This window comes from Balaenoptera ricei, chromosome 4, assembly GCF_028023285.1.
Source record: "Balaenoptera ricei isolate mBalRic1 chromosome 4, mBalRic1.hap2, whole genome shotgun sequence".
In the NCBI taxonomy this organism is placed as follows: Eukaryota; Metazoa; Chordata; class Mammalia; order Artiodactyla; family Balaenopteridae; genus Balaenoptera; species Balaenoptera ricei.
In genome coordinates, this window is record NC_082642.1 from 93,477,059 (window position 1) to 93,505,002 (window position 27,944).

General features: G+C 37.2%; 2 protein-coding genes across 3 annotated transcripts in view; both read left to right on the top strand.

The window, feature by feature from the left end:
• KPNA1 (karyopherin subunit alpha 1) overlaps nt 1-17,745 on the top strand; it is a 73,375-nt gene extending 55,630 nt beyond the window's left edge. Inside the window, exons 7-14 of the mRNA XM_059920988.1 lie at nt 225-313; nt 669-768; nt 1,320-1,483; nt 2,957-3,035; nt 6,692-6,817; nt 8,469-8,596; nt 14,370-14,548; nt 15,979-17,745. Of these exons, the coding sequence (XP_059776971.1) occupies nt 225-313; nt 669-768; nt 1,320-1,483; nt 2,957-3,035; nt 6,692-6,817; nt 8,469-8,596; nt 14,370-14,548; nt 15,979-16,166 (1,053 nt within the window). The 3' untranslated portion in view covers nt 16,167-17,745. The remainder of the gene's footprint in view (nt 1-224; nt 314-668; nt 769-1,319; nt 1,484-2,956; nt 3,036-6,691; nt 6,818-8,468; nt 8,597-14,369; nt 14,549-15,978) is intronic.
• Nucleotides 17,746-25,085: 7,340 nt separating this feature from the next.
• On the top strand, nt 25,086-27,896 carry WDR5B (WD repeat domain 5B). Of its 2 annotated transcripts, XM_059922125.1 has the most exons (2): nt 25,106-25,172; nt 25,622-27,896. In XM_059922125.1, the coding sequence occupies exon 2, from the start codon at nt 25,695-25,697 to the stop codon at nt 26,682-26,684; it is 990 nt and encodes a 329-aa protein (XP_059778108.1). In that variant the 5' UTR covers nt 25,106-25,172; nt 25,622-25,694; the 3' UTR covers nt 26,685-27,896. The 2 variants fall into 2 exon arrangements, with proteins under 2 accessions (XP_059778107.1, XP_059778108.1); XM_059922124.1 differs by having other exon boundaries at nt 25,086-27,896.
• Nucleotides 27,897-27,944: the final 48 nt, after the last annotated feature.

The following is a 27,944-nucleotide window of genomic DNA, read 5'->3' on the forward strand; positions in this document are numbered from 1 at the left end:
TTATATAATAGTATTGATCTTTTTCCACCAATCCCACAACTTTTTCATTTGACTCCCTGTTGAGTGAACTTAGGGGTTTTAATAGTTAATGTCCATGTATAATATGTTGATTAACTACTGTATAATTTTGTAAAGAGTTATTGTGATATGTTGGCATCTTTTCTGAAAGAATTATGTGAAAATTAAACTCTACAGCCTGTCATTAATGAATAATTCTTTCACAGGCAGTCTGGGCTCTTGGCAACATTGCTGGAGATAGTACCATGTGCAGGGACTATGTTTTAGACTGCAATATTCTTCCGCCTCTGCTGCAGTAAGTTTCTTTTTCTTTTTTTCTTTTTTTTTTTTTTTTGTGAGTAATAAAAATACGGGAAGTTCCTCAGAAAGCAGTGCATCTTTGGAAATCATTTTGGATTTCCTACTGTTACTTTTCATTACAGATGTTTTCTTACTAACTTGTTCAGATCATTTCCTTGGGCATCCTATCTTATTCAAGTGCCAAAATTTTGAATTCCTTGTGTTAGAATTAACTAAGCTTTATTGTTGTGGAGAAGAGCTGTTTGAAGACATCTTTTTATCAATAGCATTAAGTGGTTAAATATTTATATTATGCCATCAGAGAATTAATGCCCATTATATCATTTACCATTTCATCATTATGCTTATAGGTTATTTTCAAAGCAAAATCGCCTGACCATGACCCGGAATGCAGTATGGGCTTTGTCTAATCTCTGTAGAGGGAAAAGTCCCCCTCCAGAATTTGCAAAGGTAAGGATTATGCTTGTGGGAAATTGGCAGAAAAAGTACAGTTAAAAGAGTCTAAGGACCAATATTAATGTGAATAGAAAGAGAATAATTTGTTTCTAGAAAAAGAGGTCTTTTTGTTTGAATTTGGAATAAATTTTCACTGCCTTTAAAAAGCTCTGAATTACTCTTAAAACATGGCATTTTTTGTTTGTAACAAAGTATCTAAAATGCAGAATTTCCTAGCTTTAACACTTAGGAGAATTCCTTTACCTCTCTGATCCACAAAGAGTGTTTTGACAAGGAATCTCACTCTGAGAATTGGTATATATTAAACTTTGCTCTTTGAAATTGTTTTCCTTGGGCTCTGACTACCTCATCAAAGTAAACTGCAAGGTTATTGACAGCATTCCCAAAGATGGAAATGTCACTTGGCCACTTACTGCTCCATCTCCAGAAGTATTAATCACACCGGAAGTCACCAGGTGTGTGCCTGGTTGCTCTCTGGAGTTTCCCCCCTCATTTCTTGCTTTTATTCTGTTGAATTTCATAATCATATCATCTTCCCTTTATAGGTTTCCCCCTGTCTGAATGTGCTTTCCTGGTTGCTGTTTGTCAGTGACACTGATGTACTGGCTGATGCCTGCTGGGCCCTCTCATATCTATCAGATGGACCCAATGATAAAATTCAAGCAGTCATTGATGCAGGAGTATGTAGGAGACTTGTGGAGCTGCTGATGTAAGATATCTTAAAGTGTGTCTGTTCTTTTGTCTCTCATATTAGTTTTCTAGTTGCTGATACTCAAATATTAATGCATTATACTGATTTATTGTGCTTTAGGCTACTGTCTTTTGTTACTTTTTTATACTCATGTCACATCTGTTTGTTTGCTTGTTTTGAGGGTTATAAAGAACCTCTCACTCTTCTGCTGTAAGCAGCCCTTTAGCAGAAACATTTGGAAAACTTTGATCTGTGTAATTCTAGCTCATGGTTAATGACCTGAGACCAACCACTGGATAGCAGAAGGCACACTGCCACTAAAAACAGTCATTTCTTCATCTTTTTGTCTCATTTAGAGCTTAACCTAGACTGGTGTCAGACTTTGAATTTTATTTTGCTATATCTCTTTGTGATGCCTTTCATTTATGAAGTGGAAGATTTACTGATGGCATAAATAATTTGAGACTGTATTAATCAAATTTTTAGAAAATAATATCGAAGAAAAAAATTAGAGTGATAACATAATGGGGAAACAGTATAATTACAAGCCATGTGAAATTTATTGGAGTAAGAACAAAGTAGATGCAAGGAAACATTGCCCCAAAGATGACATGTGGAATGAATTAGATAGTATAATATATAGAATATAAAACTCTGGGGTTATAGACTGGGTACAGATCAGCGGCATAATGCTGTTATGAATTAAAAGCAATGTAATGCTGGAGGACTCAGAAGTACGTCATTCAGAATCTGGGAGAGTAACCTTTTGTACTCTTTAGTCTCTAGATTACTAAATATTTTAACCACTTCTTTTTAGTCATCGGATCTTAAATGTGGAGAAACTGGCATAGTTTTGAGAAGAGTGATCAATCTCATTAAAGGGGAGAGAAAATAAGATATTTAAGGAAAGTTAAAGGATATTATTTAGCCTGAAATCAAGACTTAATATCTGTCTTCAGATATATAAAAGATTTGTGGAGGGGTTTTTCAGACCAGTAAGTCAGCTGAGGTTTAGTAGAAAGAGTCTACTATTTGAAGTATGAAGCCTGGCTTCCATTTTCAAGTTAGCTCAACTGTTGATATATTTTTATTCCTGTGAAAATTAAGTGATTTGTAAAACTTAAAAGTGCTGTATAAATGTTACTATCTCTTTCCATTATCTCAGCAACCATAGAGACCAAGTAAAGAGGAAATGAAACCTGCATTAATGAATGAGAGGGAAAACTTGGACTCCAGGTGATTGAATACCTGGGAAGGGTTATTAGAACAGATTTGTAGTTTTTATCCAAAAATACTAAACAAAAGGAAAGACAGCCTTTCTTGGGACACCAAAAACATTTCCTCATTATGATAGGGTTCCTTTAATAACCACCATAGGTACCTTTCTGCTCCAAGGACCGATCACATATTAATTTCTTTTGGGTTTCAGCCCTAAGGAAAAGAGATTAAAGATAGAACTGTTGGATATGATGCTTCTTTTTATGGTTGCAGGCATAATGATTATAAAGTGGTTTCTCCTGCTTTGCGAGCTGTGGGAAACATTGTCACAGGCGATGATATTCAGACACAGGTATGAATAAATGGTAACTATTTCTTTTTTCTTTCAGAAATAGCAGATTGACCCCTCATGATTATGTTTCTGTTACAGTATTTAACTCCATGGGGAGAAATGATACCTTGTTTCATTAATGTTTGTTAAAAGTGTTGGCTTTGGCAGCTACTTTCAATACCTTCACTATCTCTGTCTTGACCTATTGCTTTGTGGCAATTTTGGGTTCCCCTATGGTGTAACTTATCCTTTTGGTTCGGTTTATTTCCCACTACTTCTACTTGAAGGGGTTCTTGTGAGCATTAGAAGCCTCTAGTAGCATCCTTTCTGTCTTCTTCATCTTATCTTCCCTGATGGCTTCCTCCTTTTTGTACACAGTAAGTTTCCTATGTGAGAAGTATCTTCCCTCCTAGTTCTTAATGTCACCTTCTATTCCATTCAAATTTTATATCAAGATACATCACTCACAGTGGTTTGTTCTAGCCATTTTTCTTCTTGATCTCTCAGATGCATTGGCATCATCTTTAAAATTATCTTCCTAGGCTTCTGTGGTGTTGAAGTATTTTGGGTCTTCTGCCTCATTGACCATTTATTTCTCCTTAGCAAGTTCCTTTACCTGTTCTTTTCTGTTTATGGGATTATCCCCTGGAGGGGATTAGTTTTAGCCTTAGCGCTTTCTTAGCCAGCTCTGACTTTCAGCAAGACATTTAATGTCTTCACTTTTCTAATCTCTAAAATTAAGAGACTGAATTTGTTCTCAGGTGTCTTCTAACACTTAATATTTAACTTTAAATTTATTCTGTCCACAAGGGAACTCATTATTTTTCCTGGTGTATCTGGACCTCTGCTTATTTATGTTCCTGTCTCAGTGAATGGCCCCAACAGTTACCCAAGCCAAAAACCTGGACATTAGTTTGATTATTCCCTTTCTGCCACCTTTCTCATCAGTCACTAATGATTGCCATTTCTACTCATTCCTTGCAGTGCTTAGTTCAGACATTTCTTGTACCATTCCCATATCACTAGAAGGATGCTTGTAAAATGCAGATTTCATCGTGTCATTCTCTTAAAATCTTTTTATGGCCCCCTATTGTCCTTGGACAGTGTTTAAGATCCTTTAAAATCTGGCACCTGTATAATGAAATGCTGTGCAACAGAATGAAGAAGCTAATAGGCAATATGGAAAGGTTTCTAGGTTCTGTTGTTTAAAAAGAAAAACAAGGGGCAGAATAGTATGTAGGATATATTACTATTAGTGTAAAAAATGGGCAGGGAGGAGAGGAGAAGAAAACAATGTATGTTTTTGATTGTATTTGCATAAAATTTCTCAGGAAGCATACACAGGACACTAATAACATTGGTTGTCTCTGTGGAGAACCAGGTAGCTGGGGTATAGGAATGGAAAGAAGGCTTTTAACTGTATAGTCCTTTTTATTTTCTGAATTTTAAAACCATATTGGTATATTTGCTATTCAGAAAAAGTTTCTATCTACCCCCTCCCATGCCATGCTCTGTGCTTTTGCCATGTTTGTTCCGCTGTATTAGCTATGACCACACTCAGTTCTGAGATTTAACCCATGGCTTGCTTCCCTCTGCATGGAACATATGCTTCCATCCCCGTCCCTGTTCTGACCAGCCCCTCACACAAATCCTCACTCTGCCACTAATGCCTTTTCATTCTTCAAGTCTTGCTATTAACATTTTCTCCGAGAAGCTGACTCTTAAATTAGGTGCTCCTTGTTTTGTTTCATCCATCATAGCACTTACCACACTGTAATGTAACTGTCTACTAGATTGTAAGCTTGTAGAGGTGGAACTGTGTCATTCTTGTTCATTTTTGTTGCTTCTACAATAGTCCCTGGCACAATGTATAGAGACTCAAAAAATATTTACTGAATAAATGAAGTTCTGAACCTATACATCTAGTTCCAACCTCTCTCAAGTTCCAGTCCCATGTCTCCAGTACCTGTCTCGCCTTCTCGTCTTGGTTTTTCCCATTTCAGTTAATGGTACAACTGTTCACCCAGTCTTGAAACTTTGCAGTCATATTTGGTGTCTCCATCTCTCACACTTTGTATAGCAAGTCAGCAGGTCTTACTGATTCTTAGTGTTTCTAGATCCACATCTGATTACCTTAGTTTGGGCCCTGTTTTCTCACATGCAGGGGTTGTTGCTGTACCTATCTTATTCATCCTCCTGCTCTCCCAGGCATTTACCCCTCTCAGTGTATTCTTCCTAATAACAGCTTAATCTTTCCTAAAATAACTGTTCATATTATTTTCCTCCTAGAAACAATGAGCTTCTTTAATGCCTGTGAGATAAAGAACCATTTCAGCATTTTTTCATTTCTAACCCTTCTGTCTGCTGTGTCCTCCCTCTTCTTTGCTTATGAAATCCTGTCTGTGTTTCAAGGTGTTTCCCCCCCACCTCCTCCCATGAAGTGTTTTTTTCCTTACTACTCCTCCCCAGGTATTCTTTAACTTCTGACATGCTTATCTTCCACACCACATCTTTGGCATTTAAAAATGCTTTGTGATGTCTTTCACACTGTTATTTGGAAAGACTGTACCTGTTAAACCACAAGTTTTGTTATTTTTTGAGTTAATTTAATAGGCAAAAATTGGCTTCATTTTAATTTGCACTTCTTTTGTTACTTTGTGAGGTAATTTTCTATTAAAAATGTAGTTTCTCTTACCAGTTTACATATTAAAGACAGCAATGCTTTTTTCCATTGCAACTACTTCTTCACATTGTGTGGTGTGCATTTTAATTTTCATATGAGTTTTTGACATGCAAATATTTCCATTTGGTGAAATTTTAAGTTTTCCCCTATAATTTCTTCTATTGTTTTTATGCTTGAAAAGTCCTTCACTGTCCCCAAACCAGCTATTAACTAATATTTTCTTCTGCTTTATGGTTTCTTTTTTATATTTACTCTTTAAATAGGTTGCAGATTTATTTTACTAACTGTTTGGGGTTAAGAATTGATTTTTTAAAAATTTTCAACTAGTTGCCCCTTATTCTAGTACCATCTATTAAATAAGACTACCAGTCATTGGAGGAAGAAAGGATTAATATTATTACATACTTATTAATTCTTTATAAATACTTGTATTTATTTCTAGACTAGATATCCTATTCTTTTGTTCAGTGATTGATCTTGAGCCTGTCACATATTATTTTAATCGTTATAACTTTATGATTTTAGTTTCTGGTAGAGTAGATCTCCTTGTTCATGTATATTTGTCTTATCTTCCTCACCTTTGTAAGCTGTTTGATAGCTGGGGGCATATACTTTTAATCTTTGTATCCTATAAAGCACCTGGTATACTTAACTAAGCATGTATTGATTCCTTGACTTCCAGGTAGAGAATTATCAGAAGACTTAAAAATCTGAGACCACTTATGAATTTCTGGCCACTTGATACATTTACCCAAAAGACATTTTAATATGCTGTAGGCATAGGAAAGTGAATAAGGCATATTGTGCCATATTTAAGTATGTTTAGCAGTTGTGAGTGTATATAATGAAACTGCTTTGATAAAGTTATTTCTAAAATTTCAAGGAGAGATGTTATTTCTTTGTCTGTATTTTCCGAAAATAAAGTCTTTGAGTTAAAGGTTTACTTCAGTTTGGATTAATACAATAAGTAAAATTTTCAAACTTTTTTCTTTAGGTAATTTTGAATTGCTCAGCTCTGCAGAGTTTATTGCATTTGCTGAGTAGCCCAAAGGAGTCTATCAAAAAGGAAGCATGTTGGACAATATCTAACATCACAGCTGGAAATAGGGCACAGATCCAGGTAATCTCATAGCACCTGTCTTTTTTTCTCTATTTTTATTAGTTAAGGTTTTTTTTCAGTCAGCCTTTAAAGTATGTATAATTTTTCATTATTGCATTGGAGAACACTAATTTCCAATGTTGTCTTATTTAGTGTACTTCTTACTTTTTTTATCCAACATTATAGAGGTTAAATCTTTTGAAACTTACACTTAGGCCTTGGGTTTTTCTCTTTGCCTTTAATATTTGATGATTTGTCAAGATCTGAGAAATAGTATCTTGTATTTTCAAAATGTTTTGATGGACTTCATGCTAAACAGATTGGCTTTACTCTTGCCAAATAAAATATTTCTTTTCTAGTGGACCCATGTGTTGGATTGCTTCAATTTTTCATGACTCTTTGGGGACCCAGTTTTCTCTAAATGGTTATCTGCCCTTTACTTTTGTCCTTGTATTAGTGGGAGAGTAATCCAAGTGAAAGGCTAAGCCATGGGCCAAATGGTTCAGAATAGGCCATGAGAAAGGCTGGAATAATGAGTTGGAAAAGATACACCATAGACGTATGGGACTTTGAGCTGAGTGGAATCATAGAGGTCATCTAACCCAACATTCTCAATTAAAGATGAAACTGAGGCTCAGAGAAATAAAATGATTTGCTCAAGGATACCTCTAGTTAATGACAGGACCAAGATGAAGCACCTTTCCACTAAATTTTACTGACTTTCTTCAGTGGTGTAATAGAAAGAGTTCTTGACCACGAAAGCATGGTTAGTCATCCCCAGGAGGCTGTCAGGGACTGAGATTGATAACTGTGGCATTTTATAGCATGCATCAGGGTGATTTCAGCTGTACTTTATTGTCTGCTACCACCAGGCTCTCATATAGAATTCCTCAGTTTTTTGATAAATGAAATGATATGAACCCATTTTAGGTTCTTGAGCTAAGGAGAAACATGAAGAAAGCAATTTGAGGAAGACTACTGTAGTATATGAGAGTGATTTGAGTCAAAGTACTCTGTCTAAAGGCTATTCTGGTAATCTGTGTGGGAGGTGGTGGCTTGGAATAGAATGGTGGCAGTGCTAAAGGAAAGGAAAAGATGGACTTAGGACATTCTGAATTGAGAATGTAAAGGAGACTTGGTGACTGATTGAATTTAGAATGAATAAATAAATAAATATAAAAACAGCCTTTGTAAATGAGAGAGGTTTGAAAGGAGACCTGATACAAAGAGCAGACAATATGTTTAAGGTGGTTAGCAGATGTTAAGCTGTCAGCCACCTTGGGCTGGGGCCCCAGTGAGAAATGTGGACTGGAGAGGTAGAGCACACACGTGAGAGTGGATGCTATGAGAGAAATGAGAATGGCAGAGGAAAAGAAAGAAAATTGAACTTTTATAATTTGTTATGGTGAGTGGAACAAGAGAGAACAATAAAAGAGAAAAGAACCCAGGTAGAAAACTAGGAGATTACAAGGTCACAAACTCCAGGGAGGATGTTGTTAGTGATACTAAGTGTAGCCAAAAGGTTAGGGATAATGAGGAGTTAACTCCTTCCAGTTTATTTTTAACAGGGGAAGGGTGTCATTAGTGAAGCTAGCTGAAAAGTTATAATTAGTGTCATGAACAGTTTTACAACTCTTGTAATTTCCCTTTCCATTTAATTTTTTCATTCCAGACTGTGATAGATGCCAACATTTTCCCAGCCCTCATTAGTATATTACAAACTGCTGAGTTTCGGACAAGGAAAGAAGCAGCTTGGGCCATCACAAATGCAACTTCTGGAGGATCAGCTGAACAGATCAAGTAAGTACTAGCCAAGTAGTGTCTTGTAAATTAAAGGAAAATTACTGTCTCCCAATTAAGAATGCTCAACTCTAGCCTCTTGGAAGATTGTTCTCAGTTTCATAATTAGACTCAAGCATATATTTGATTCCTTATATTGCTCCCATTCTATTGCTGAAGATAATTCTGGGATGTGAGAAGGAACGCATAGTTGAGGTTTGAGGCGATCGAAATACTTATAGGGGTGGCTTGAGCCTACTCTCAAGCTGCTTGATCAAAAAACATCTTGGGTAGTCTAGAAGGTTACTTGTAGAATTCTTAGAGTCTAACTTTAATAGCTAACTCTTGCTATTTCTAGTTTAGATGTGTTAATAGTAGAATTGGACAGACTTGAAAGAGATGTATTGATATGCCTTAAAATAAAGTGCCAAATTCAGTAGAGGCAGGTCTCCTAAAGGACTATGTTATTCAGTAAAGGGAGAGGTCTGTGTATTAGCTTGAGACTTAAATGGCCCCTAGGGCAGCAACTTATAATCTTAATGGCTTGAGTAGGCATAAATATGGATAGGAATCAATTCCTCAAAGGAACATCATATAATCAGATGGTTAATTATGGATATATACAGTATTTCAGATAGAAAAAAAAAAAGAAGAATGGAACCTAGACTCTTAGCCTGCGTTAACATTCTTTGGGGAATTCAAATGAGGAGAAGATGGTTACCAATGAGTGTTAAAGCATTAACCCCTTCTATATATGTAGTAGTATGGGGGAAACATAGCTACATCTGATGTTGTCGCTTTGTGGGTTAAATGTAGGTGCTCAACCAATGCTGATTTTTTAGTGCTCTGTTGGAAATTTCAACATGAGAAGGTAAAGTAGTCCTAAGATTTCAGAAATTGATCAGAAAATAAGATTACAGAATATAAGTATGTACCTGAAATAATACAACTTAAATAGATTAACACATGCAGTAGCTATTTCGGTAAAGTTCATCATGGATAGGTTAGCCAAGGAGGACTTCAAGTGGTCTTCAGAGCATATTTGTATGGGATTGGGTCTTTTTTAACCTCCAAAGTTCCAGTCTGGGGTACTATGATTTTTAAGTATGCCACCACCAGATGGCAGTAATATGAAGTAATATAGAAGTTATTAGAACAGTTGATAGTTGTCTCATGTTCAAATTCAGATTTATAATTATTGTCACTATATTTTATACCAAATATGTTTTCTTAATTGAAATAGTGAAACTGTACATGTACATATTTTAAAGACATTTTAAAATACTATGGTATCTTTCATCAGAAAGTATTCAGGGGTATTTTGCTCTGTTAGAGAGGAATGGAATTCCCACTATCCCTTTTTACTATTCAGCATAGCTATTTATAATAATGGGAGTTAATTATCAGTCTCCTAGCAGTTTTTTCTTATCTGGGTAAAGAGTTATCTTGAAAGATTATTATAAAACTATTACAGTCCAAATTATAGAAAATAAGCTGTCTTTATTACTGATAAAAGACATCTGTGGGGCTTCTGCTTATTGTTGAGAAGACAAGATTTAGATGCAAGAATCAGTTAGAATAACTTAGGGAGTATTCATAATTTTAGGTTAAATATAATCAAATGCTAATACATACTATGGTTCTTAAAAATGAAGGATAAAGAATGTTACCTGGAGTTAAAGTTTCATGAAAGAGATGAAACTTGACATTTGGGTAGAGATTTGGCAATTTTGGAGGAGAGAGAATAGCATGAGGGAATATGCACAGTAAATGTTATTGGAAGAGGCAAATCAATCTTGCTACAGGTTATTCTTTTGCAGGGATGAGGAATTAAGTAATTGAGGGACTTTGAAAACTGGGATGAAGGCCTTAATCTTGGGTATTGGGAAGACTCTGGAGTGTCTTTAACATTGAGAGTGATATGAAGAAGATAGTGGTTTTTTGTTTGTTTTTTTAATTTGGCTGCGTCGGGTCTTAATTGCGGCATGCAGGATCTTTGTTGCTGCGTGTGGGATCTTTTAGTTGTGGCATGTGGGATCTTTAGTTGCAGCATATGGGTTCTAGTTCCCTAATCAGGGATCGAACCCTGGCCCCCTGCATTGGGAGCGTGGAGTCTTAGCCACTGGACCAGCAGGGAAGTCCCAAGAAGATAGTGTTTTGAGGAGAGGAAAGAGAGCAATTAAGATGCCATTGCAGTAGTTTAGTATACTGTGATGGCCAGAATTAAGATAATAGCTGTAGGGACTTCCCTGGTGGTCCAGTAGTTAAGACTCCATGCTTCCACTGCAGAGGGCACGGGTTTGATTCCTGGTCGGGCAACTAAGAAACCGCATGCTGCTAGGCGTGGCAAAAAAAAAAAGTGTTGTAGCATAAGGTATGGGTCTAGATATGGGAAAGAACCATCTGTAGGACTTGGTGGCAGGTTACAGATTGCAAAGGAAAGGAAAGAGCCAAAGATGACCGGAGAAAAAGGTGGTGCTGTTGATAAAAATTAGGACGCAGAAGAAGCAAAATCCTGTTTGAGAGAAATGGCTTTATTTATTTATTTAAATTTATTTTTGGCTGTGTTGGGTCTTTGTTGCTGCGTGCGGGCTTTCTCTAGTTGGGGCGAGCCACGGCTACTCTTTGTTGTGGTGTGTGGGCTTCTCATTGCGGTGGCCTCTCTTGTTGCGGAGCATGGGCTCTAGGCGCATGGGCTTCAGTAGTTGTGGCACGCGGGCTCAGTAGTTGTGGCTTGCGGGTTCTAGAGCGCAGGCTCAGTAGTTGTGGCACGCGGGCTTAGTTGCTCCACGGCATGTGGGATCTTCCCAGACCAGGGCTCGAACCTGTGTCCCCTGCATTGGCAGGCGGATTCTTAACCACTGCGCCACGAGGGAAGTCCCGAGAGAGATGGTTTAAGACACAGTGAGTTTGTTTTTCATCAGAAGAAATATTTGAGAAATATAATTCACTTTTCCAGATAGTAAATTCTTATGGACTAAATTTCCTTACCCAGAAAATTTTCTTAATGGAAGCCTCTTCTGCCACAAAAGCCAGCTAGCGTCAGTGACCAGTGATTGCTTTATCCAAGTGTTTGAAATACACCACCCATTGGAGCCAGTTCCAGACTTTAACCATAGAATTGTGCCTGTTTTCCAGTCATCTTTTCAAGGCTTCAGACTTTCCTGAGGAAATACTTCTTGCAGTGCTTTTCTCAAAGTAATATGACTTTCCAACTCCTATACAACCCAGGTCCTCTGGTGACCTGTTCTGCTTTTTGGTGCAAATTACTATCTTTGGAGAAACTTGCATCAGTAGTGAAATACCACTATGGTGGTCTTAAATCTCCAAAGATGAGTGGTTGCATCAGAAAACAGCACCTTAAATTCCTCTGATCTTGTAAGGAGGTATAATTTAAGTGGCTACAATTGGGAACCCAAAACTCATTTAATGAACTGTGCCATAATAATAATAATACCATATTTTTGCAAATATAAAACCTCACATCTTCAAAACTCTGGATTTACTTATTAGCACATTTTTGGGTAGAGTTTTATAATAAGAAAGTTTTAGTCAGTATTTATTCATTTAATTATATACAAGTTCTAGAAGCTTTCCAGAACTTAAAATTTGTTTTTAATTCTGAATCAAGTTTTCAGTACACTGGTTTTCATAATAAAAGGTTTCATAACCAGACAGTATTACAAAAGTAAATGAGGTTTTTAAAGGCGATGTAAGGATTAGAGGTTACTGAGCCAAGATTTCTAGATGGGAGAGAAAATCATATCAAGCATAGACCAGGATCAAGTTTGCAGACAATCTGGAGATTCTGAACAAATCTCTGAAATCCAGTTGGTGTTCTATAGACTTGCCTATATAGACCAGTGAAGTTTAAGTGCAGACATGTAAGCCATCTGTTTAATTAACTACTCTAAAATTTTGCTGGGGTTTAGTGACAGACTTAGTCTTTGATTCCCAGACTTTTCCAGTTGAGGAAACTGAGGCACAGAGAGATCAGATAACTTGTCCAAAGTCATCCAGCTTGTATGTAGCACAGCTGGGATGTAGTAGTGGTGGTTATCTCTGGGTACTTTTTATTTTTCTTTATGCTTTTCTGTTTTTCAAATTTGCAGCAACTAACATTTATAATCTAAAGAGGCTTGGTTTTGTTTTTTTAAGAAAAACAGTGAGAATTATGTAGATATGTTGAAGGAATGGTTAACAGTTTTTAGTGACTAAAAACTGTGGTGTAAAGGAAGGGGAAATGGTCAGAAATGGCTTTATGCCTTACCTAGTCTCTTTATGACTGACCTAGTCTATTCCTAGGACATATCATCTAAATTGTCAGTAAATATTTAAATAAAATTACACACAATACTATTAAATTCATTCCTTTGTAAATAATAAAGCTAAATATTACATAAAACTTTTTAAAAAATTAAGCCTCTTTAAAGAACATTTTTAGATTTACAGAAAAATTGAGATAATACAGAGTTCCTGTATACTTCCCTCCCTTCTAAGTTTCTTCTAGTAAAATCTTGCTTTAGTGTGGTTACATTTGTTATAGTTAATGAACCAGTACTGATACATTATTAGCTTAAGTTCATATTTTATATTAAGGATTATTCTTTGTGTTGTACAATTATAGGTTTTGATGAATGTTTCCACCATTGTAGTATCATTCACTGCTCTAAAAATCCCCTCTGCTTCACCTATTCATCACTACTCCCTTACTTCCATCCCTCAAATCCCTGGCAACCACTATTCTATTGCCTTTATAAAAGTTTTCTGTTTTCCAGAATGTCATATATTTGGAATCATATAGTATGGAGTCTTTTCAGACTAGCTTCTTTCACTTAGCAAATATGCATTTAAGGTTCCTTCACATCTTTTCATGGCTTGATAGCTCATTTTATTTATCACTGAATAATATTCCATTGTCTGAATGTACTACAGTTTATTCAGTCACCTATTGAAGGACATTTTGGTTGCTTCTAGTTTTTGGCAGTTAGGAATAAAGCTCCTGTAAATAATTCTTGTACAGGTTTTTGTGTGGACATAAATTTTCGTCTCAATTGGGTAAATGTCTAGGAGTGTGATTGCTAGATCATATGGAAAGCTTTGTTAAAAAAACAAAAACAAAAACCTGCCAAGCTGTCTTTCAAAGTGGTTATCCTATTTTGCATTCCCACCAGCAAAAAAATGAGAGTTGTTTCTCCACATCCTTACGAGGGCTTGGTATTGTCAGTGTTTTGGATTTTAGCCATTTTAATAGATGTGTAGGGGCATCATTGTTTTGATTTGCAGTTCCCGAATGACATATTATGTTAAGTGTCTTTTCATATGCTTTTTTGCCATCAGTATATCTTTGTTGAGATCTTTTGCCCATTCTTAAATTCCTTGTTTTCTTATCTTTGAGTTTTAAGAGTTCTTTTACACAATAGAATTGGCTTGTTGGGCTTGTGCTGGCTTTAGCACCAAGTGTGTCCTGTTTCAGAGGTGTGGTTACCTATAGAAACAAAAATGAAATTAATCAAAAGTATACTATTTTGAAGAATCACTCATAGTCAAAGTAAGAGAGTATTACAGTTTCTTTGAGTCTGATAATTGTGGGGGGGAAAAAGAATGGTGATGGTGCCAGAGAACTTTTTTTTTTTTTTTGTAGCTTTTTTTTGACAAGTATAGGTTGTATGGTTGAATGGGTGCCTACTTTTATTTCTACAGTGAATTTGAGGATTTCCCTTCTACCAATTTCATAAAAGTTTTATGAAATTAAAAGCTTTGTTTGATTAAATCGTTCTTTGTATTAATTTAGGTACCTCGTAGAACTGGGCTGTATCAAGCCACTCTGTGATCTCCTCACAGTCATGGACTCTAAGATTGTACAGGTTGCCCTAAATGGCTTGGAAAATATCCTGAGGCTTGGAGAACAAGAAGCCAAAAGGAATGGCACTGGCATTAATCCTTACTGTGCTTTGATTGAAGAAGCTTATGGTAAGATAGATTGTTTAATAGATGTCCTGAAATTATTTTTTTCCTTTTTCTCCATGCTTTTCTGGCTTGTCCACACCTGTCATTAGCAAACTCTTACAAAAAAGTTGTTCTCTTATGAGTAATATTTAGTATGCAGAATTGGAAAAGAAGATGCATTGTAGATGTGAAGAGAAGCAAGTACCCTTTTAAGTTGAGCCCTTTTTACACTGGGCTGTTAGGATCTTCCATTCCCTGACTCTGCTTGCCATTGTGGGTACTTTTGTATTCTTACTAGTCCATCTGAGCCTCAAGAGCATCCATATCTACTGTAGACAGCGCCCGACTCCACTCCTTTTCTCTTGTAAGATTTTAGAGTTCTGATTTTGAGTTGCATCCCCCAATTCCTGTGTTCCTTAAGTGTTCTTGACTGTAAAGGTTTCTAAGAGTTTCATTAGAAACAGTAGAGTCACTATCTGCCGTTTCGTTTCCTCATTCTTCCAATCTCAGTTCTAACTATACTCTTAATCACTGGTTTACCACTGTACTTTAAAGTTCCCTAAGTGATTTTAATGCATAGCCAGGATTGAAAACCACTGCTCTAGGGTTTTTTATTCCTAAAATTGGAATTAGGGATCATAGGGCACATTCATCTTCAAATTTATCAGATAATGCAGAATTGTTTTCCAAAATGACTTTAACAGTTTACCATTTTTTAAAGGCCTGATTATAAAAACTATATTCCTGCTTAGTGTAAGAAATTTTGAAAGTATGAAAAGACAAATGTTCCTCTACCCAGATCTTTTGCCATAGAAGTTTTGTTAATTTTTGGATGTGTGTATATATATATATATATATTAATATGGATACATATATGAATATGTATTTTTTTCTTTTGAGCAATGTTAACATTTATTTCCAGTATCGCTGTAGCAGTTAGATTGCTTATGGCTATAGGTAAAAGAAAGCCTAGCTCAGATGTGCTTGAACTTACTAAAGGGAGGAGTATGTGTTGGCTGATTGTTCTGGTTAGACTTCTTAGTTTAAGCAATAGAAATTGATTCTGATTGATTTAAGGATATTACACATTTGTTGAAATGATATTGGATAGCTCAGAGCCTAGGTAGATAGAACCAGAGCAAAGAATAAATTAGGCCACAGACACAGTCCCGTAGGAGAACTTCTGTTCCTGGCCTTGGGCATAGGATGATGTGACTGTTATGGAAACGGCTGCTTCTGGGGACTGGCTGTTTCTTGCACACACGTTTAAGATGTCAGTTTGCAACAGTATTATTCAGATGTAATCCCAGCAATATTTTCTATGTTGCTGCAAGATGCTTATGAGATATAGAGAATCTTCCTTTTATGTCAAGAAAAGAGACATGGCAAAATATAGTTTTATTAGAATTTCCAACAGATATACAACAGATTTTTTTCTTAATTCTTCATTCTAGGTCTGGATAAAATTGAATTCTTACAGAGTCATGAAAACCAAGAGATCTACCAGAAGGCCTTTGACCTTATTGAGCATTACTTTGGGACTGAGGATGAAGACAGCAGCATTGCACCCCAGGTTGACCTTAGCCAGCAGCAGTACATCTTCCAGCAGTGTGAGGCGCCTATGGAAGGTTTCCAGCTTTGAAGCAATACTCTGCTTTCATGTCCCCGTGTCAGACCAGGCTACCCAGTCAAGTCCTCTTGTGGAGCCCACAGTCCTCATGGAGCTAACTTCTCAAATGTTTTCCATAATACTGTTTGCGCTCATTTGCTTGCCTTGCGCACCTGCTCTCTTACACACATCTGGAAAACCTCTGGCTCTCTGTGGTGGAATACCCTTCTAATAAAAGGGTAACCAGAACGGCCCACTCTCTTATGGAAAACCCTAGGCTTTGGAGATCCGCACTTATATATTATAGAGTCATGGGAATATACACATAATAATGTGGCTCCCTTTTTTTTTTGTGGGGGAAAAAAGAGGACTCCTCATTCCCTTTAATGTGGGAAAAAATACTGACATTAAAAGATGAGACTAAACCTTTATCTTGAATTTCACACAACTACTTGCAACAAGGGAGATGTTTAGACCTGTTGTGTACTTCAGAGTACTTTTCATGAGTTCTTCCACAGTGAACCCTTGGATTACCTGGTGGCTTTTTCTAGCCAAATTTGCATTAATCCTTACTGAGATTGGATGGTTTTCTTTCCTCTGTTGGCGCCATTCTCCACAGATATTCAACCATCCGCTCCCTCACCTTCAGCCTTCAGTGAATGTGCTTTCTAGTTGTCAGGAATGCTGAAGAATTAACACTTTGACTCTTAAATGTGATACTGGTTTGAAGATTCCCTTAGAGCAAAAAGGAGAGGGGCACATATTAATTTGTATGGCTATTGCTTCTCTTTGGTCTTATGTGTCTTAGGATTTGGAAGTGGTTCAATTCTAATGCTGGTATGAAGATTTAGAATCCTTAGTGATCGAAACCGTATCCTGTAATTCAATAAACAAGTTAAAAACAAATAGAAAAAAAAAAGCCCTCTGATTTTCCCAAACTTAACCAGTGTGACTAGAGGCTGTGTTTCTGCATTAAAACAAATGTTTCAGGCTTTGTGGTCCTGATCAAGGTCCTCATTAAATTGGAGTTCACCCTAGGTGCTTTTCCTCTCTGTGACTGGCAAGTAACACATGCTTTTAAAGGTTACTTAGGGAATTCTTTTTTTTCCCCTTAGTTGGGTGCAGCTGGATTCTAATGTATTCATGCTGCACATAAGTAGCATCCTTATCTTAAATAACCATCTTCTGGACATGACCTGTTTAACCCAAATAAGGGCAGTGATCTTCTTCTTATAACCTCATTGTTCCCTAATCATTTCATTTCATCTCCTACTAGTACTACCCAGTCAAGTCCCCTCCATAAAATAAAAACAGTTCTACCTTCTGGCTCATTTAATGATGACTGCAATCTCTACCTGCAAATGGCGCTTCCAGTACTGTCTTCAGTGATCCACATTTGTGCCCAGACTGGAATGAAAAAATAAGCTTAATTGCCAAGAGAACTGCAACTGAGTTCAATACGACTTCTTGGTGCTAGTTGGCCATCTTGACTCAATGTTGGGATATACTATCAGAGAAGATTTTTTGTTGATGTGCTGTTCAAAATGAATTCTGAAGGAAAAGTTGCTCACTTTTTCAGAGAATATCCTTTTATTAAACCTCTTTAATTTTGTCCTCTTCTAGAATTCATTATAACCCCAAAGCGTAACTATTTGGAAGTTCCCCTGACAAGCTGTTATATCTCTGGTAAATCCTGCTGAACTTTAGGGACATTCAGAGCTTTCATACCTCATCATGTTATTTAAGCAGCCAACTTATGTGATCTGATTTAAACTTTAAAAAATCCACTTCATTCAAAGTAGAAAGATACAAAGACAGAGGACATTTATCAGCCAAGCGTGTGATGCATTTTTTGCATCTAGTCTGTAATTGTGTCTGTGCTCTGGATGGATACCGTCTGATGTCTGTCTGTTATTGATGGAGCAGCCACTGCAAAACTAGTCAACTCCCATCTATAACTGTTACTTTTTCTAGTGCTGCTTTGTGCTGAAAGAACATTTTAGTTTACTGCACTTGACCTGTAAAAGACTTTGATCCTTTGTAATTTTAGGGACAAATTAGGTGGTTAATTTAAAGAAAAACTTTCAATGTTGCCTTTATATCACATTAAAATATAACTTCTTTCAGAAGGGTAATAGAAACACTGATTCATAGTAAAAATCTTTTTAGCTTTGACTTTTTCGTGGCTGAGTTTTTTTAAATTGTAAATTACTGGTAACACATCATTTCTCTAGGATGTTTTAAATCATGTACCTTCTATTGGATAATTTAAAAAATTTCGTTTTGATAAACCAATTTGAATGGAAAAAATATAAAACAAAATTGTTTCCCCAAGTTAGCAAGAAGAGCATACACTGGGAATTTTTGCTAGCAGTTGCAGGTGTCTCAATGAATTAATTAAAACAAAGAAAGTCCATTTAACTAATGTCTATTTTCTGTCTAAAACAAGAGGAATTTATCTTGCTCGTGTCCTAGAAGTTCATGAGCCATGAGATACGAGCTAATTTTTTTTTTTTGCAACGAATTTTTTTAAATATAAAAGTTGGAATTGATTAAAAGTTAAATCCCAGCATAACTGTTGTAACTGATAAAGCAGCCTTTTTGGTAATAGAATGACATTTAAGAGGTAGCTGTTGTCCTGTTTTTAGTTCTCTACCTGGCAGATTATATCAGTTTAGTTTCAGTTTATTGTATAATCTTATCACTAAGATGTTACTTATTACAAAAGCATGCTAATTTCAACACAGGAAAACTCTTCTGTAGTTTAATATATGCTGATGGGGGGTGGGTGGGAAGTGGCTTGATTTTACTTTCCTCTCCTTTTCTTCCTCCTCCAAACTTTCAAAGTGTATTCTTTGAAATGAGAACTTTAGTGGGAAAAAAAGCATTGATAACATTTGGGATGTAAAGGCACTTTGTATCTGAAGGACCAGCAGGTATATAACAGCCAGATTGAGAGACACCAAGAAAGGTAAAGATGATAGATACGAAGAATGGTGAGAATTAGGAGACAGAGTTCTCCATGGAACACTTTTAATTCATGTTGTCACTAAGTAATTAGAACGCTTTTAAACTTAACTTATATCAGCTGTACTGTTTTTGAAAATTCTATTGCCCTAGGATAGTTCCTTCCATCTGCCAGATAAAGCTGAATGGGCTCGGGGTCATTTTTCATCGTTATTGTTACAGATATAAACTTTAACAGTTATCCCATAATAAATCTGAATTATTCCAGATTGTTGCTGACTTTGCATAAGAAAAAATATGTAGTATATTTTATTAATCAAACTTTGTCAACTATCCTTTGTTGTACATGGCCACCCACGGGCAACTATGAATTTACTTCTCTAGTGCTAAATAAATATTTCAGTTATTTAATACCCCAATTTGGGGTTGCATTATGAAAGAGTTTTCCTCAGGTTGAAGAATTTTTCTTTCTCGCTAATGAATTTTGTGAACATTTTTGTATCAATAGGCAAGTCATTATAGCTGTTGTTAAGGGCTTGGGGCTTTTTACATATATTAGAAATTGTGATGTCTAAGGGTGATTTTCACTAAAGAAAAGGGATCCACTTTTAGAAAGAGGTATTATTTGCTTTTCGTATTTATTTACTATGTTCTACCTCCTACATTCCAAAATTTGCTCATTTGCAGAGACAGGTATACCTATATATGGAAGTCTCAAATCTGAATTTTTTGCCATCTGAAGTTAACAGAACCATTTTCTTCTGTTGTGAGGTGAGCAGAGTGAATATATATCTACCCAGCTGAGAAATATTCTTGGCTATCTTTTTCTATCATCAAAAGTTAAAGTTACATATATATCTTTAAGAAGCTAAAGTAATTGAAGGCAGATATAGTACTACTAGTACAGTAAGTCTGCTCTAACTTGGAGAATATTCTATAGCATGCTTTATTGTCAGAAAAGGATAGGTAGTAACAATGGGTACCAGAGCATCAGAAGAATGTGTGATAAAGTAAAATAAATATTATATGCTGATTCTAAAAATATCAGATTGCTACTGGACATAAAATTCATCTGGAAGTTTGGGGTAAGAAGAAAGGATTAAGGGTAGATGAAGTTCCATTCTGTTTTCAGCTAGGGGTAGACAAGGAAGTCCCAGTCTGTTTTCCTACAGGTCACATAAAGGCAACTAGTCTATTTGAACCACTGTTGTGTTCCAGGTGCCTGACTAAGTGAGGGCTTTCACTTTTCTCTCATTTAATCCTTCAACTGCTCTTTGAGGTGGATAATTGTCATTATGTTACAGTGACAAAATCAACACTTAGGAGAATTTACTTTGCCTCAAGGTCACAGCCCTTGAACACTGTCTAAAGGTGGAGAAAAGCCCTGCAGGTTGTGTGTCTTGAAGAAAGCAGCAGTCACAGTGGTGGTGTTCTGTGCCAAGAATTCCCAGAACAAGACACCGCAACCACAGCGGGGCCAACTCTTGTTTTGTTGGGCCATTCTTTCTTGTTCTTCCTTATCAGTCCCCTTGAAATGACTAAATCAGGTATGAATTGCTTTTAGGTTACATAATCTGGAGTGTAGACCCTCTCAGTCCAAACATCTTTCCCCTTCTGTGGTGCTAAAATTCTGTATGACCTGACAAGTTAAAAATAATATATAAATGATTGATTTTGAGTTTAGTAGCATAATGGCTAAACTCAGAAACATGTTCCATTCAACAAACTCAAATGTAGGAAGTACTGACAGAGAGGGAAAGGCTTTGGAACAAACAATGCTGCCATAGAAAGCAGTGCCATCCATGGATGTGAATTTAACACAGCTTACTTCCTAAAGGAGTGTCAACACAAGGAGTGTCCAAAATTTTAAAAAATGACCTTTTAATGTATGTTGTTGAGTATGTTCTGCTTACCTCGTCATTTTGACCACTCTATGTCCTTTTTCAAAGTGTTCTTACACTTTGATTTGGAATGGTTCTAATGATTCTTTGTACTTGAATGTGGTTGGTCAGGCCATGGATGAGTGCCTTGCACACAGTAGACATTCAATAAATATTAAATGACTGAAGGAATGTGCATCTATGTGATATTAGTAAAGGGTACTTGGTTACCAAAGAAGGCTCAAAGGAATTCCTTTATGCTGCTGTTTGAAACAAGGATTAACAACTCTTTAGTGTCTCAAAATTTAAGTGCTTTATATGTAGTTCCCTTTCAGGAGACATAATTTGACCTGAAGTTTACAAAAGCAAACGCTGTCATAACACAGGTTTGTTATATTAAAACAAAAACAAAAAACCTATGCCTTCTGAGAAAAGTTAATGGGTATATTTTACAGGGTAACTAATATATAATCAACCCCATGTTTATATATACACCAGAAATAGCTCATCAGTCTCTTCTGGCATACTCTAAGAAGAAAAAATTTTTTTGCCAATTATATCCAACCAATGTGGAAGTGGTGGTTGCCTTACGCTATTAAATAGAGATTTTTCATTTTTACACATTGTATGTATTGCTGCATGAGAATACTTTCTTTATACATTCTTCCAATTTAAGTGACAAATCAGTAGAAACAGAAAGATGTATTTATTCATTCTGTGATTGCTTCTCTACCATTTTTGAGAGATTCCACTGACCAGGTATTTTTTCTGAAAACAAAACAAAATCTTAAAACAGTCTTAGTTCCTGCAGACTACACTGTTATCCATAGTACACAATTGTAGGGTTTACAAATTTATTAAAGCTAGCTTAGATGACTGTTGGCCCCTATTTCATTTGCCATTTTGAAAAAAAGTATTTTTCTAATTTTAAAATCAATAATGGTCATTTCTGTGATCTTGAATGTTTTTCCAAAGAATGAAATTACTCTAAATTCCTTTATCTATACCCACTTAACCTGAGGAAGCCAAAGGAGCCCAGCAGGTGTCCACAATATGGAGCACTGCCCTATCTAAAACACTTGGCCCCAGCATTATTTATGGGTAAGGAGAAAATAGAAACCCAGAAGACCACAGTGGTGGGCAGAGATCTGGGCAGGCTGGAGTGCAAATTAGCATACAAAGAGTGTAGAATCTTCCAAGATTAACTTCTGATAATGAGGAGAGCCCTCTTGGGAAGTCCACACTTACTGTTCTGGTTTGCTGGGGGCAGTCCCAGTTTTTAAATCAACACCTGTTAATTATTTTAGTGCCCCGTTTCACTTTAAAAAAGTCTCAGTTTAGATAAATTGCATGGCTACCCCATACTTAGCCCAAAGAGATGCTTGTATATTTAAATTGCTAGTGGTCTTAAGCAACTGGGTATGTATAGAGTTCTATTATGCCTGATTTTTGAGGTCTGGATTTGGTAATCAGTTGCTACGAAGGACGTCAGTCAAGTTGTTCCTTAGTATAGGAATCACTCCCAGGCCGTGTTTAAGGTCTGACACACATACCCACCTCCCACCCCCAATTTTTTTAGAATTAAAAAAATGACCCATTTGTGGCAATATTTCTTACAATTGCAACTTTACTGGGTGGCAAGGAGAATAAACCTTTCAACCACAGATGAGACTTTCAGTTCTAAAACTTCTATGGGAAATTTAAAGAAACTTTAATGGGAGAGAAACTTCCAAATCACCTATCTGGTGAAGATTAAAAGTAGCAAAAATACAAATCATTAAAAACGGTACCGAGTAAGGAATTTTGCTTGAGAGCCCCAAATGCAAATCTCTAGTTATGGTTTCAGCCACTGTGGATTTACTTGTATCAGTATTCCCTATTCCTACACACTCCACAGTTGTGACGCTCCCCTCCGCCCAAGGAAGTAAACTAATGCTTTGTCCTAATCCATACAGACTACAGTATTAGGACTACATGTTAGTATTAGAACATGACTTATGAATAAAGATTTAACTAGTTATGTTCATAGCTGTTTCTTTACACGAGTTCCTGATGCTATTCATAAAAACACTGCAGACACCAAGAAATGAATTTTAATACTGAAATCTCTCAAATTTTGGGAAAATCTGACGCAAAATCATTTCTGGATATTTCTGTCAACACATTCTTAATTGTGTGCCCCCTCTCCCCCTCATGCTTGTGGTATTTCTAGTGGGCTAAATATACTCCAGTACCAACACCCATCTTAGCCCTCAGACCATGTGTTTACCTTGCCTAATTGCCTTTCTTTACTCTGTGTTGGAAAAATACAGATTTACTTATATTCTTTGAAACAAAGCCTATGCTTTGTTCTGTGAAGTGCTTTTAAATTTATTTTTTAATGAGTTATTTAGACTGTTTCTAAGCTTCCCAGTAAAAATCACTCTAACCCTGGCAAATGGGAGGAGGAAAGGAGAGGGAGGAGGTGGAGTTTAATGAGATTAAGATAATGTATAAAAATGGATGCTTCAAACCATTTTAAAGATGCTCTTCCCATTCTCAGCACCACATTGTGTTTATACTGTTAATTTGCACTAGCTAAGACAATTCCTGTCTAAATTCCAAACTAGAGTAGTAGGGTCTTTAAGTAATGAGGTTTTTACAGTTTATTCTAGGTGATCTAGTTATGCTGTTGTGCCTTATAAAAGCAAGACTTTAAATTATCCCCAGTAAGTATACGACAGGAGACCCTTGGTTTCCAAATGCTTTAATTGGTGACTGACAGAAAACATCCTGAGACACATTTGCGTCTTCACTTCAACTGGCTACCAGGAAAACCTTTCAAACAACACTAACAGCCTCTCTTGGGCACTCTTTATTGCGCAATTACGATCGACTCTCCCTATATGTGGGTTACACATCCTCACATTCAACCAATCACAGATCAAAAATCTTCCCCCCAAAATCCTTAAAGTTCCAAAAAGCAAAACTTTAAATTGCTTCATCCTAGCAACTATGTACATAGCATTTATATTGTATTAGGTATTGTAAGTAATCTAGAGATGATTTAAAGTATAGGGAAGGATGTGAGTAGGTTATATGAAAATACTCCAGCATTTTATACAAAAGACTTGAGCGTCCAGTGGATTCTGGTATGATGTGTGACGGGGCGGGGGGGAGGGTGTCGTGGAACCAATTCCCTGTAGATGCCAAGGGACAGACTATACAGGATTGGAGAAACTAGTCAGGCTTCCATTTTTGGTAAACTTATTCTTGTTTAAAGAGTAATTTACACCTGAAAAGCATCTATCCTTCACATATTTCGCAGCCACTAATCATTTCTTAAAAGTAGGGAGGGCTGGCTAAAGCCTAGTTACGAGTAACCTTACACATTTCTTACCCCATTCCACCTTTTCCGTTCCAAGCACCTATGCAGATCTGAACTTTCCTTGTCTTTGGAAATTTAAACCATAAGGAAGTGCTAAGACAAACGTCTGCTCATTTCCCCCGGCACTACCATGTCGGGCTACCTGGGCACTGGCCTTTAAAGGCCCCTAACACATATTCTTTATCCTTCCCGAAACGTTTAGGGAACACTTTTTAAATCAGAAGTCTTACAATCTGGGCGTAAATTTAGCTACGTCCCCCTCGCCTACTTGCAGCCTTTAGTACCCGCCACCAGGCTCTACACCACAGCAGGTGGAGGAGAACAGAATGAAAGCCACCTGTGCAGCCGGAGCTTACGCAGAGTCATCGGCGCTGGGTGGGCCCCGGTCTGCTAAAAAACGCGCGGTCTGAGCGCCTTACATCCAAATGCGGGCTTAACCCTGCAGCTACGGGCATCGCAAAATTCAGTCCGTTCTCGTCACACGGTTTCCAAAAAGTAATGAATGTTCTTCGAAATACTCACTGCTTCCCACGCTAGCCAGTGAGGTATCGTAGAAGCCTTGTTCATTCTCCCTCAGGCCCAAGAACGCAGCGCACTGCTCGCGCGTGGAGGGCAAGGGTACAGAAGGCCGGAAGAAAACCTCGGGACTTTCTTTTGCGCAAGCGCAAGGGGGCTTCCCCCACAAGTCACCTCGGTTCGGAAGTGGTGGTGGAAGGGGCACCCTCTGCGCATGCGCCCGGCTGTGCTGCTCCCGCGTTAGTTCGCTACGCAGCGGTGTGGAGAGTGAGCCGCAGGCCTGGACCTCAGGGAACCGAGCCCACGCAGGTTTTCGCTTAGCTTCTGAAATCTGTTTAAAGCGGTGATTCATTCATGCTCAAGTAGAGTACCTAAAGTCTGGCGGGTAGGGGTGCTCAGTAGTCTCAAACATTTCAGAGCTGGGGGGAGGAGCGGTGAGAAATACTTTCTGTAGATTCCCACCCCCCCTCGCCTCACCCCTCCGCGTGCAGCTTTGGACCGCTTTATACATTCGCAGAATACCCAGCAGTAATACCTTACTTGCCGACAGCGCACAGGACCCTTTTAATAGTATTTCTCAAGTATTTGTTTACAGAGGAAGAAGCGAGGAAAAACTGAAGCGGTCCAAGCCGTGCTGCTGTATCAGTGTATATTGTAGTTTAAAAACGATCCAGAAATTGTCACTAAAAGACCGTTTTTTAGTTTGTTGATTTTTTTTTTTTGAGTCCGATGTTTTTTATCTTCATTTTACTGGACAGAAGGGCCAAAATACTGGCTGCCTGGTTCAGGACCGGACATCTAGCCAGCCTACAGACTTGGAGCTTCAGAGTCATGACTACAAAGGAGTCAGGAGGTGCCAAAGCAGAGTCGGCTCTCTCTTCATCAGCCAATCCGAGCAAGCGTGTGTCTGAAAAACCAAACTATGCTCTGAAATTTACTCTGGTGGGACATACGGAAGCAGTATCATCAGTTAAGTTTAGTCCTAATGGAGAATGGCTGGCAAGTTCTTCTGCTGATAAAGTAATTATAATTTGGGGCGCCTATGATGGAAAACATGAGAAAACACTTAAAGGACACAATTTGGAAATATCAGATGTTGCCTGGTCATCAGATTCCGGTCGTCTTGTTTCTGCCTCAGATGATAAAACTCTAAAGGTTTGGGATGTGAGATCTGGAAAATGTTTGAAAACGCTTACAGGGCACAGTGATTATGTTTTTTGCTGTAATTTCAATCCACCATCTAACCTCATCATTTCAGGATCTTTTGATGAGAGCATGAAAATATGGGAGGTGAAAACAGGAAAGTGCCTTAAGACTTTGTCTGCTCATTCCGACCCAGTTTCTGCTGTTCACTTTAATTGTAGCGGGTCCTTGATAGTGTCAGGTAGCTATGATGGTGTCTGTCGAATCTGGGATGCTGCATCAGGTCAATGTTTAAAAACACTTGTTGATGATGATAACCCTCCTGTCTCTTTTGTAAAATTTTCTCCAAATGGTAAATATATTCTCATTGCAACTTTGGACAATACTCTTAAACTATGGGATTACAGCAGAGGCAGATGCCTGAAGACATATACTGGTCACAAGAACGAGAAATACTGCATATTTGCCAGTTTTTCAGTTACTGGTGGAAAGTGGATTGTGTCTGGTTCAGAGGATAACCTGGTTTACATTTGGAACCTTCAGACTAAAGAGATTGTACAGAAATTACAAGGCCATACAGATGTCGTAATCTCAGCAGCTTGTCATCCTACAGAAAACATCATTGCATCAGCAGCATTAGGAAATGACAAAACAGTTAAATTATGGATGAGTAATTAAACCCTTTAGAAATCAAGTAGTAGAGTCAAATCGGCCAAAAAAAAAAAAAAAAGGTTAGGTATTATAAAAGATGGTTTCCTCTCAATTTTGGAATGGTTTTGTATTTTTTTTAAAACATTGCCTTGAATTACAAGATTTTAAGACCTCAATTTGCAAAGCAACACAGTTGGAAAAGCAAGTCTAGATCCCAGGGCTTCTGACTTTAATCTTCAGGTCTGTTATTAATCTCTTGTGTCTGTCCTTGAGCAGATTCTCATTCTGTTCCTCTCAGTGACTATTCTAGAGGATCACTGTATTTGACAAAAATTTAGAAGGCTCACAAGACAGGATGACTGATTAAATGAGGGTAGCAAGGGAGTCTGGAATAACGCCAGGGTATTTGGTTTGGGCGAGCAGATGAATTAAGAGAATAAGCCTAGGATGGTGGTGGATTGGAGATTTATGTCAGATGCCACTCACACACTTTAAGTGATAGCCTACACGATGGGACGTGAAATGGTCCATGGAATCAAGTTTGTAAATTGGGAAAAATAAGCAATGGTTGTGTTTGTTCTGAGAGTCTAAAAGTTTTAAGTTTTTATCAAAATAAAAAGTAAAAATAAACCAGAACAAAATTATAAAGGCATTTTACTGAAGGACCTCTCACTACCTTGTCAGACTGCCCTCTCCTGATTCTCAGGGCAAGCTCAATGTCTGTATGAGGCTGCTCTCTTTCAGTAGCTCTGACCTAACCCTACCCATGCTACAGACTCAGTTCAGAAAATCACCACTTTGTGTAACCATCACTGGCTGCCTGCCTGACAGCTAAATTCACTTTTCTTGCTTCTTGCTATAGCTTCTGTTATAAAATTCAAAATATATCATCATTTACCAATTTGTGTTGTAATGGTTTCATGGGCCATGTGTCTGGTAAACTATGAGCTCTGTGGAGTCAAGTATGTTTTATTTATCTTTGTATTCTCACTTTTTGTATATAGGAGGGACTCAAGTAATGTTTGATGAATGACAATGAATTATACCACCATCACAACTTCATTCCTTACCTGCTTTCAATAAGTTTTCGGAGTCAATTCCCTATACTGTTACTTTTGTTGATTAAAAGTATCTAACCATAGCCTCACATGTTAACTTTATTCAAACAGGGCTTACAGGAAATATAAAGTGGAAAATGTTTTCTGCCCATTTTACCTATAGAGACATGATAAACATGAAAAAATAATCTAGGAATTAAGCAAAACATAGTACAATGATCACTTAATT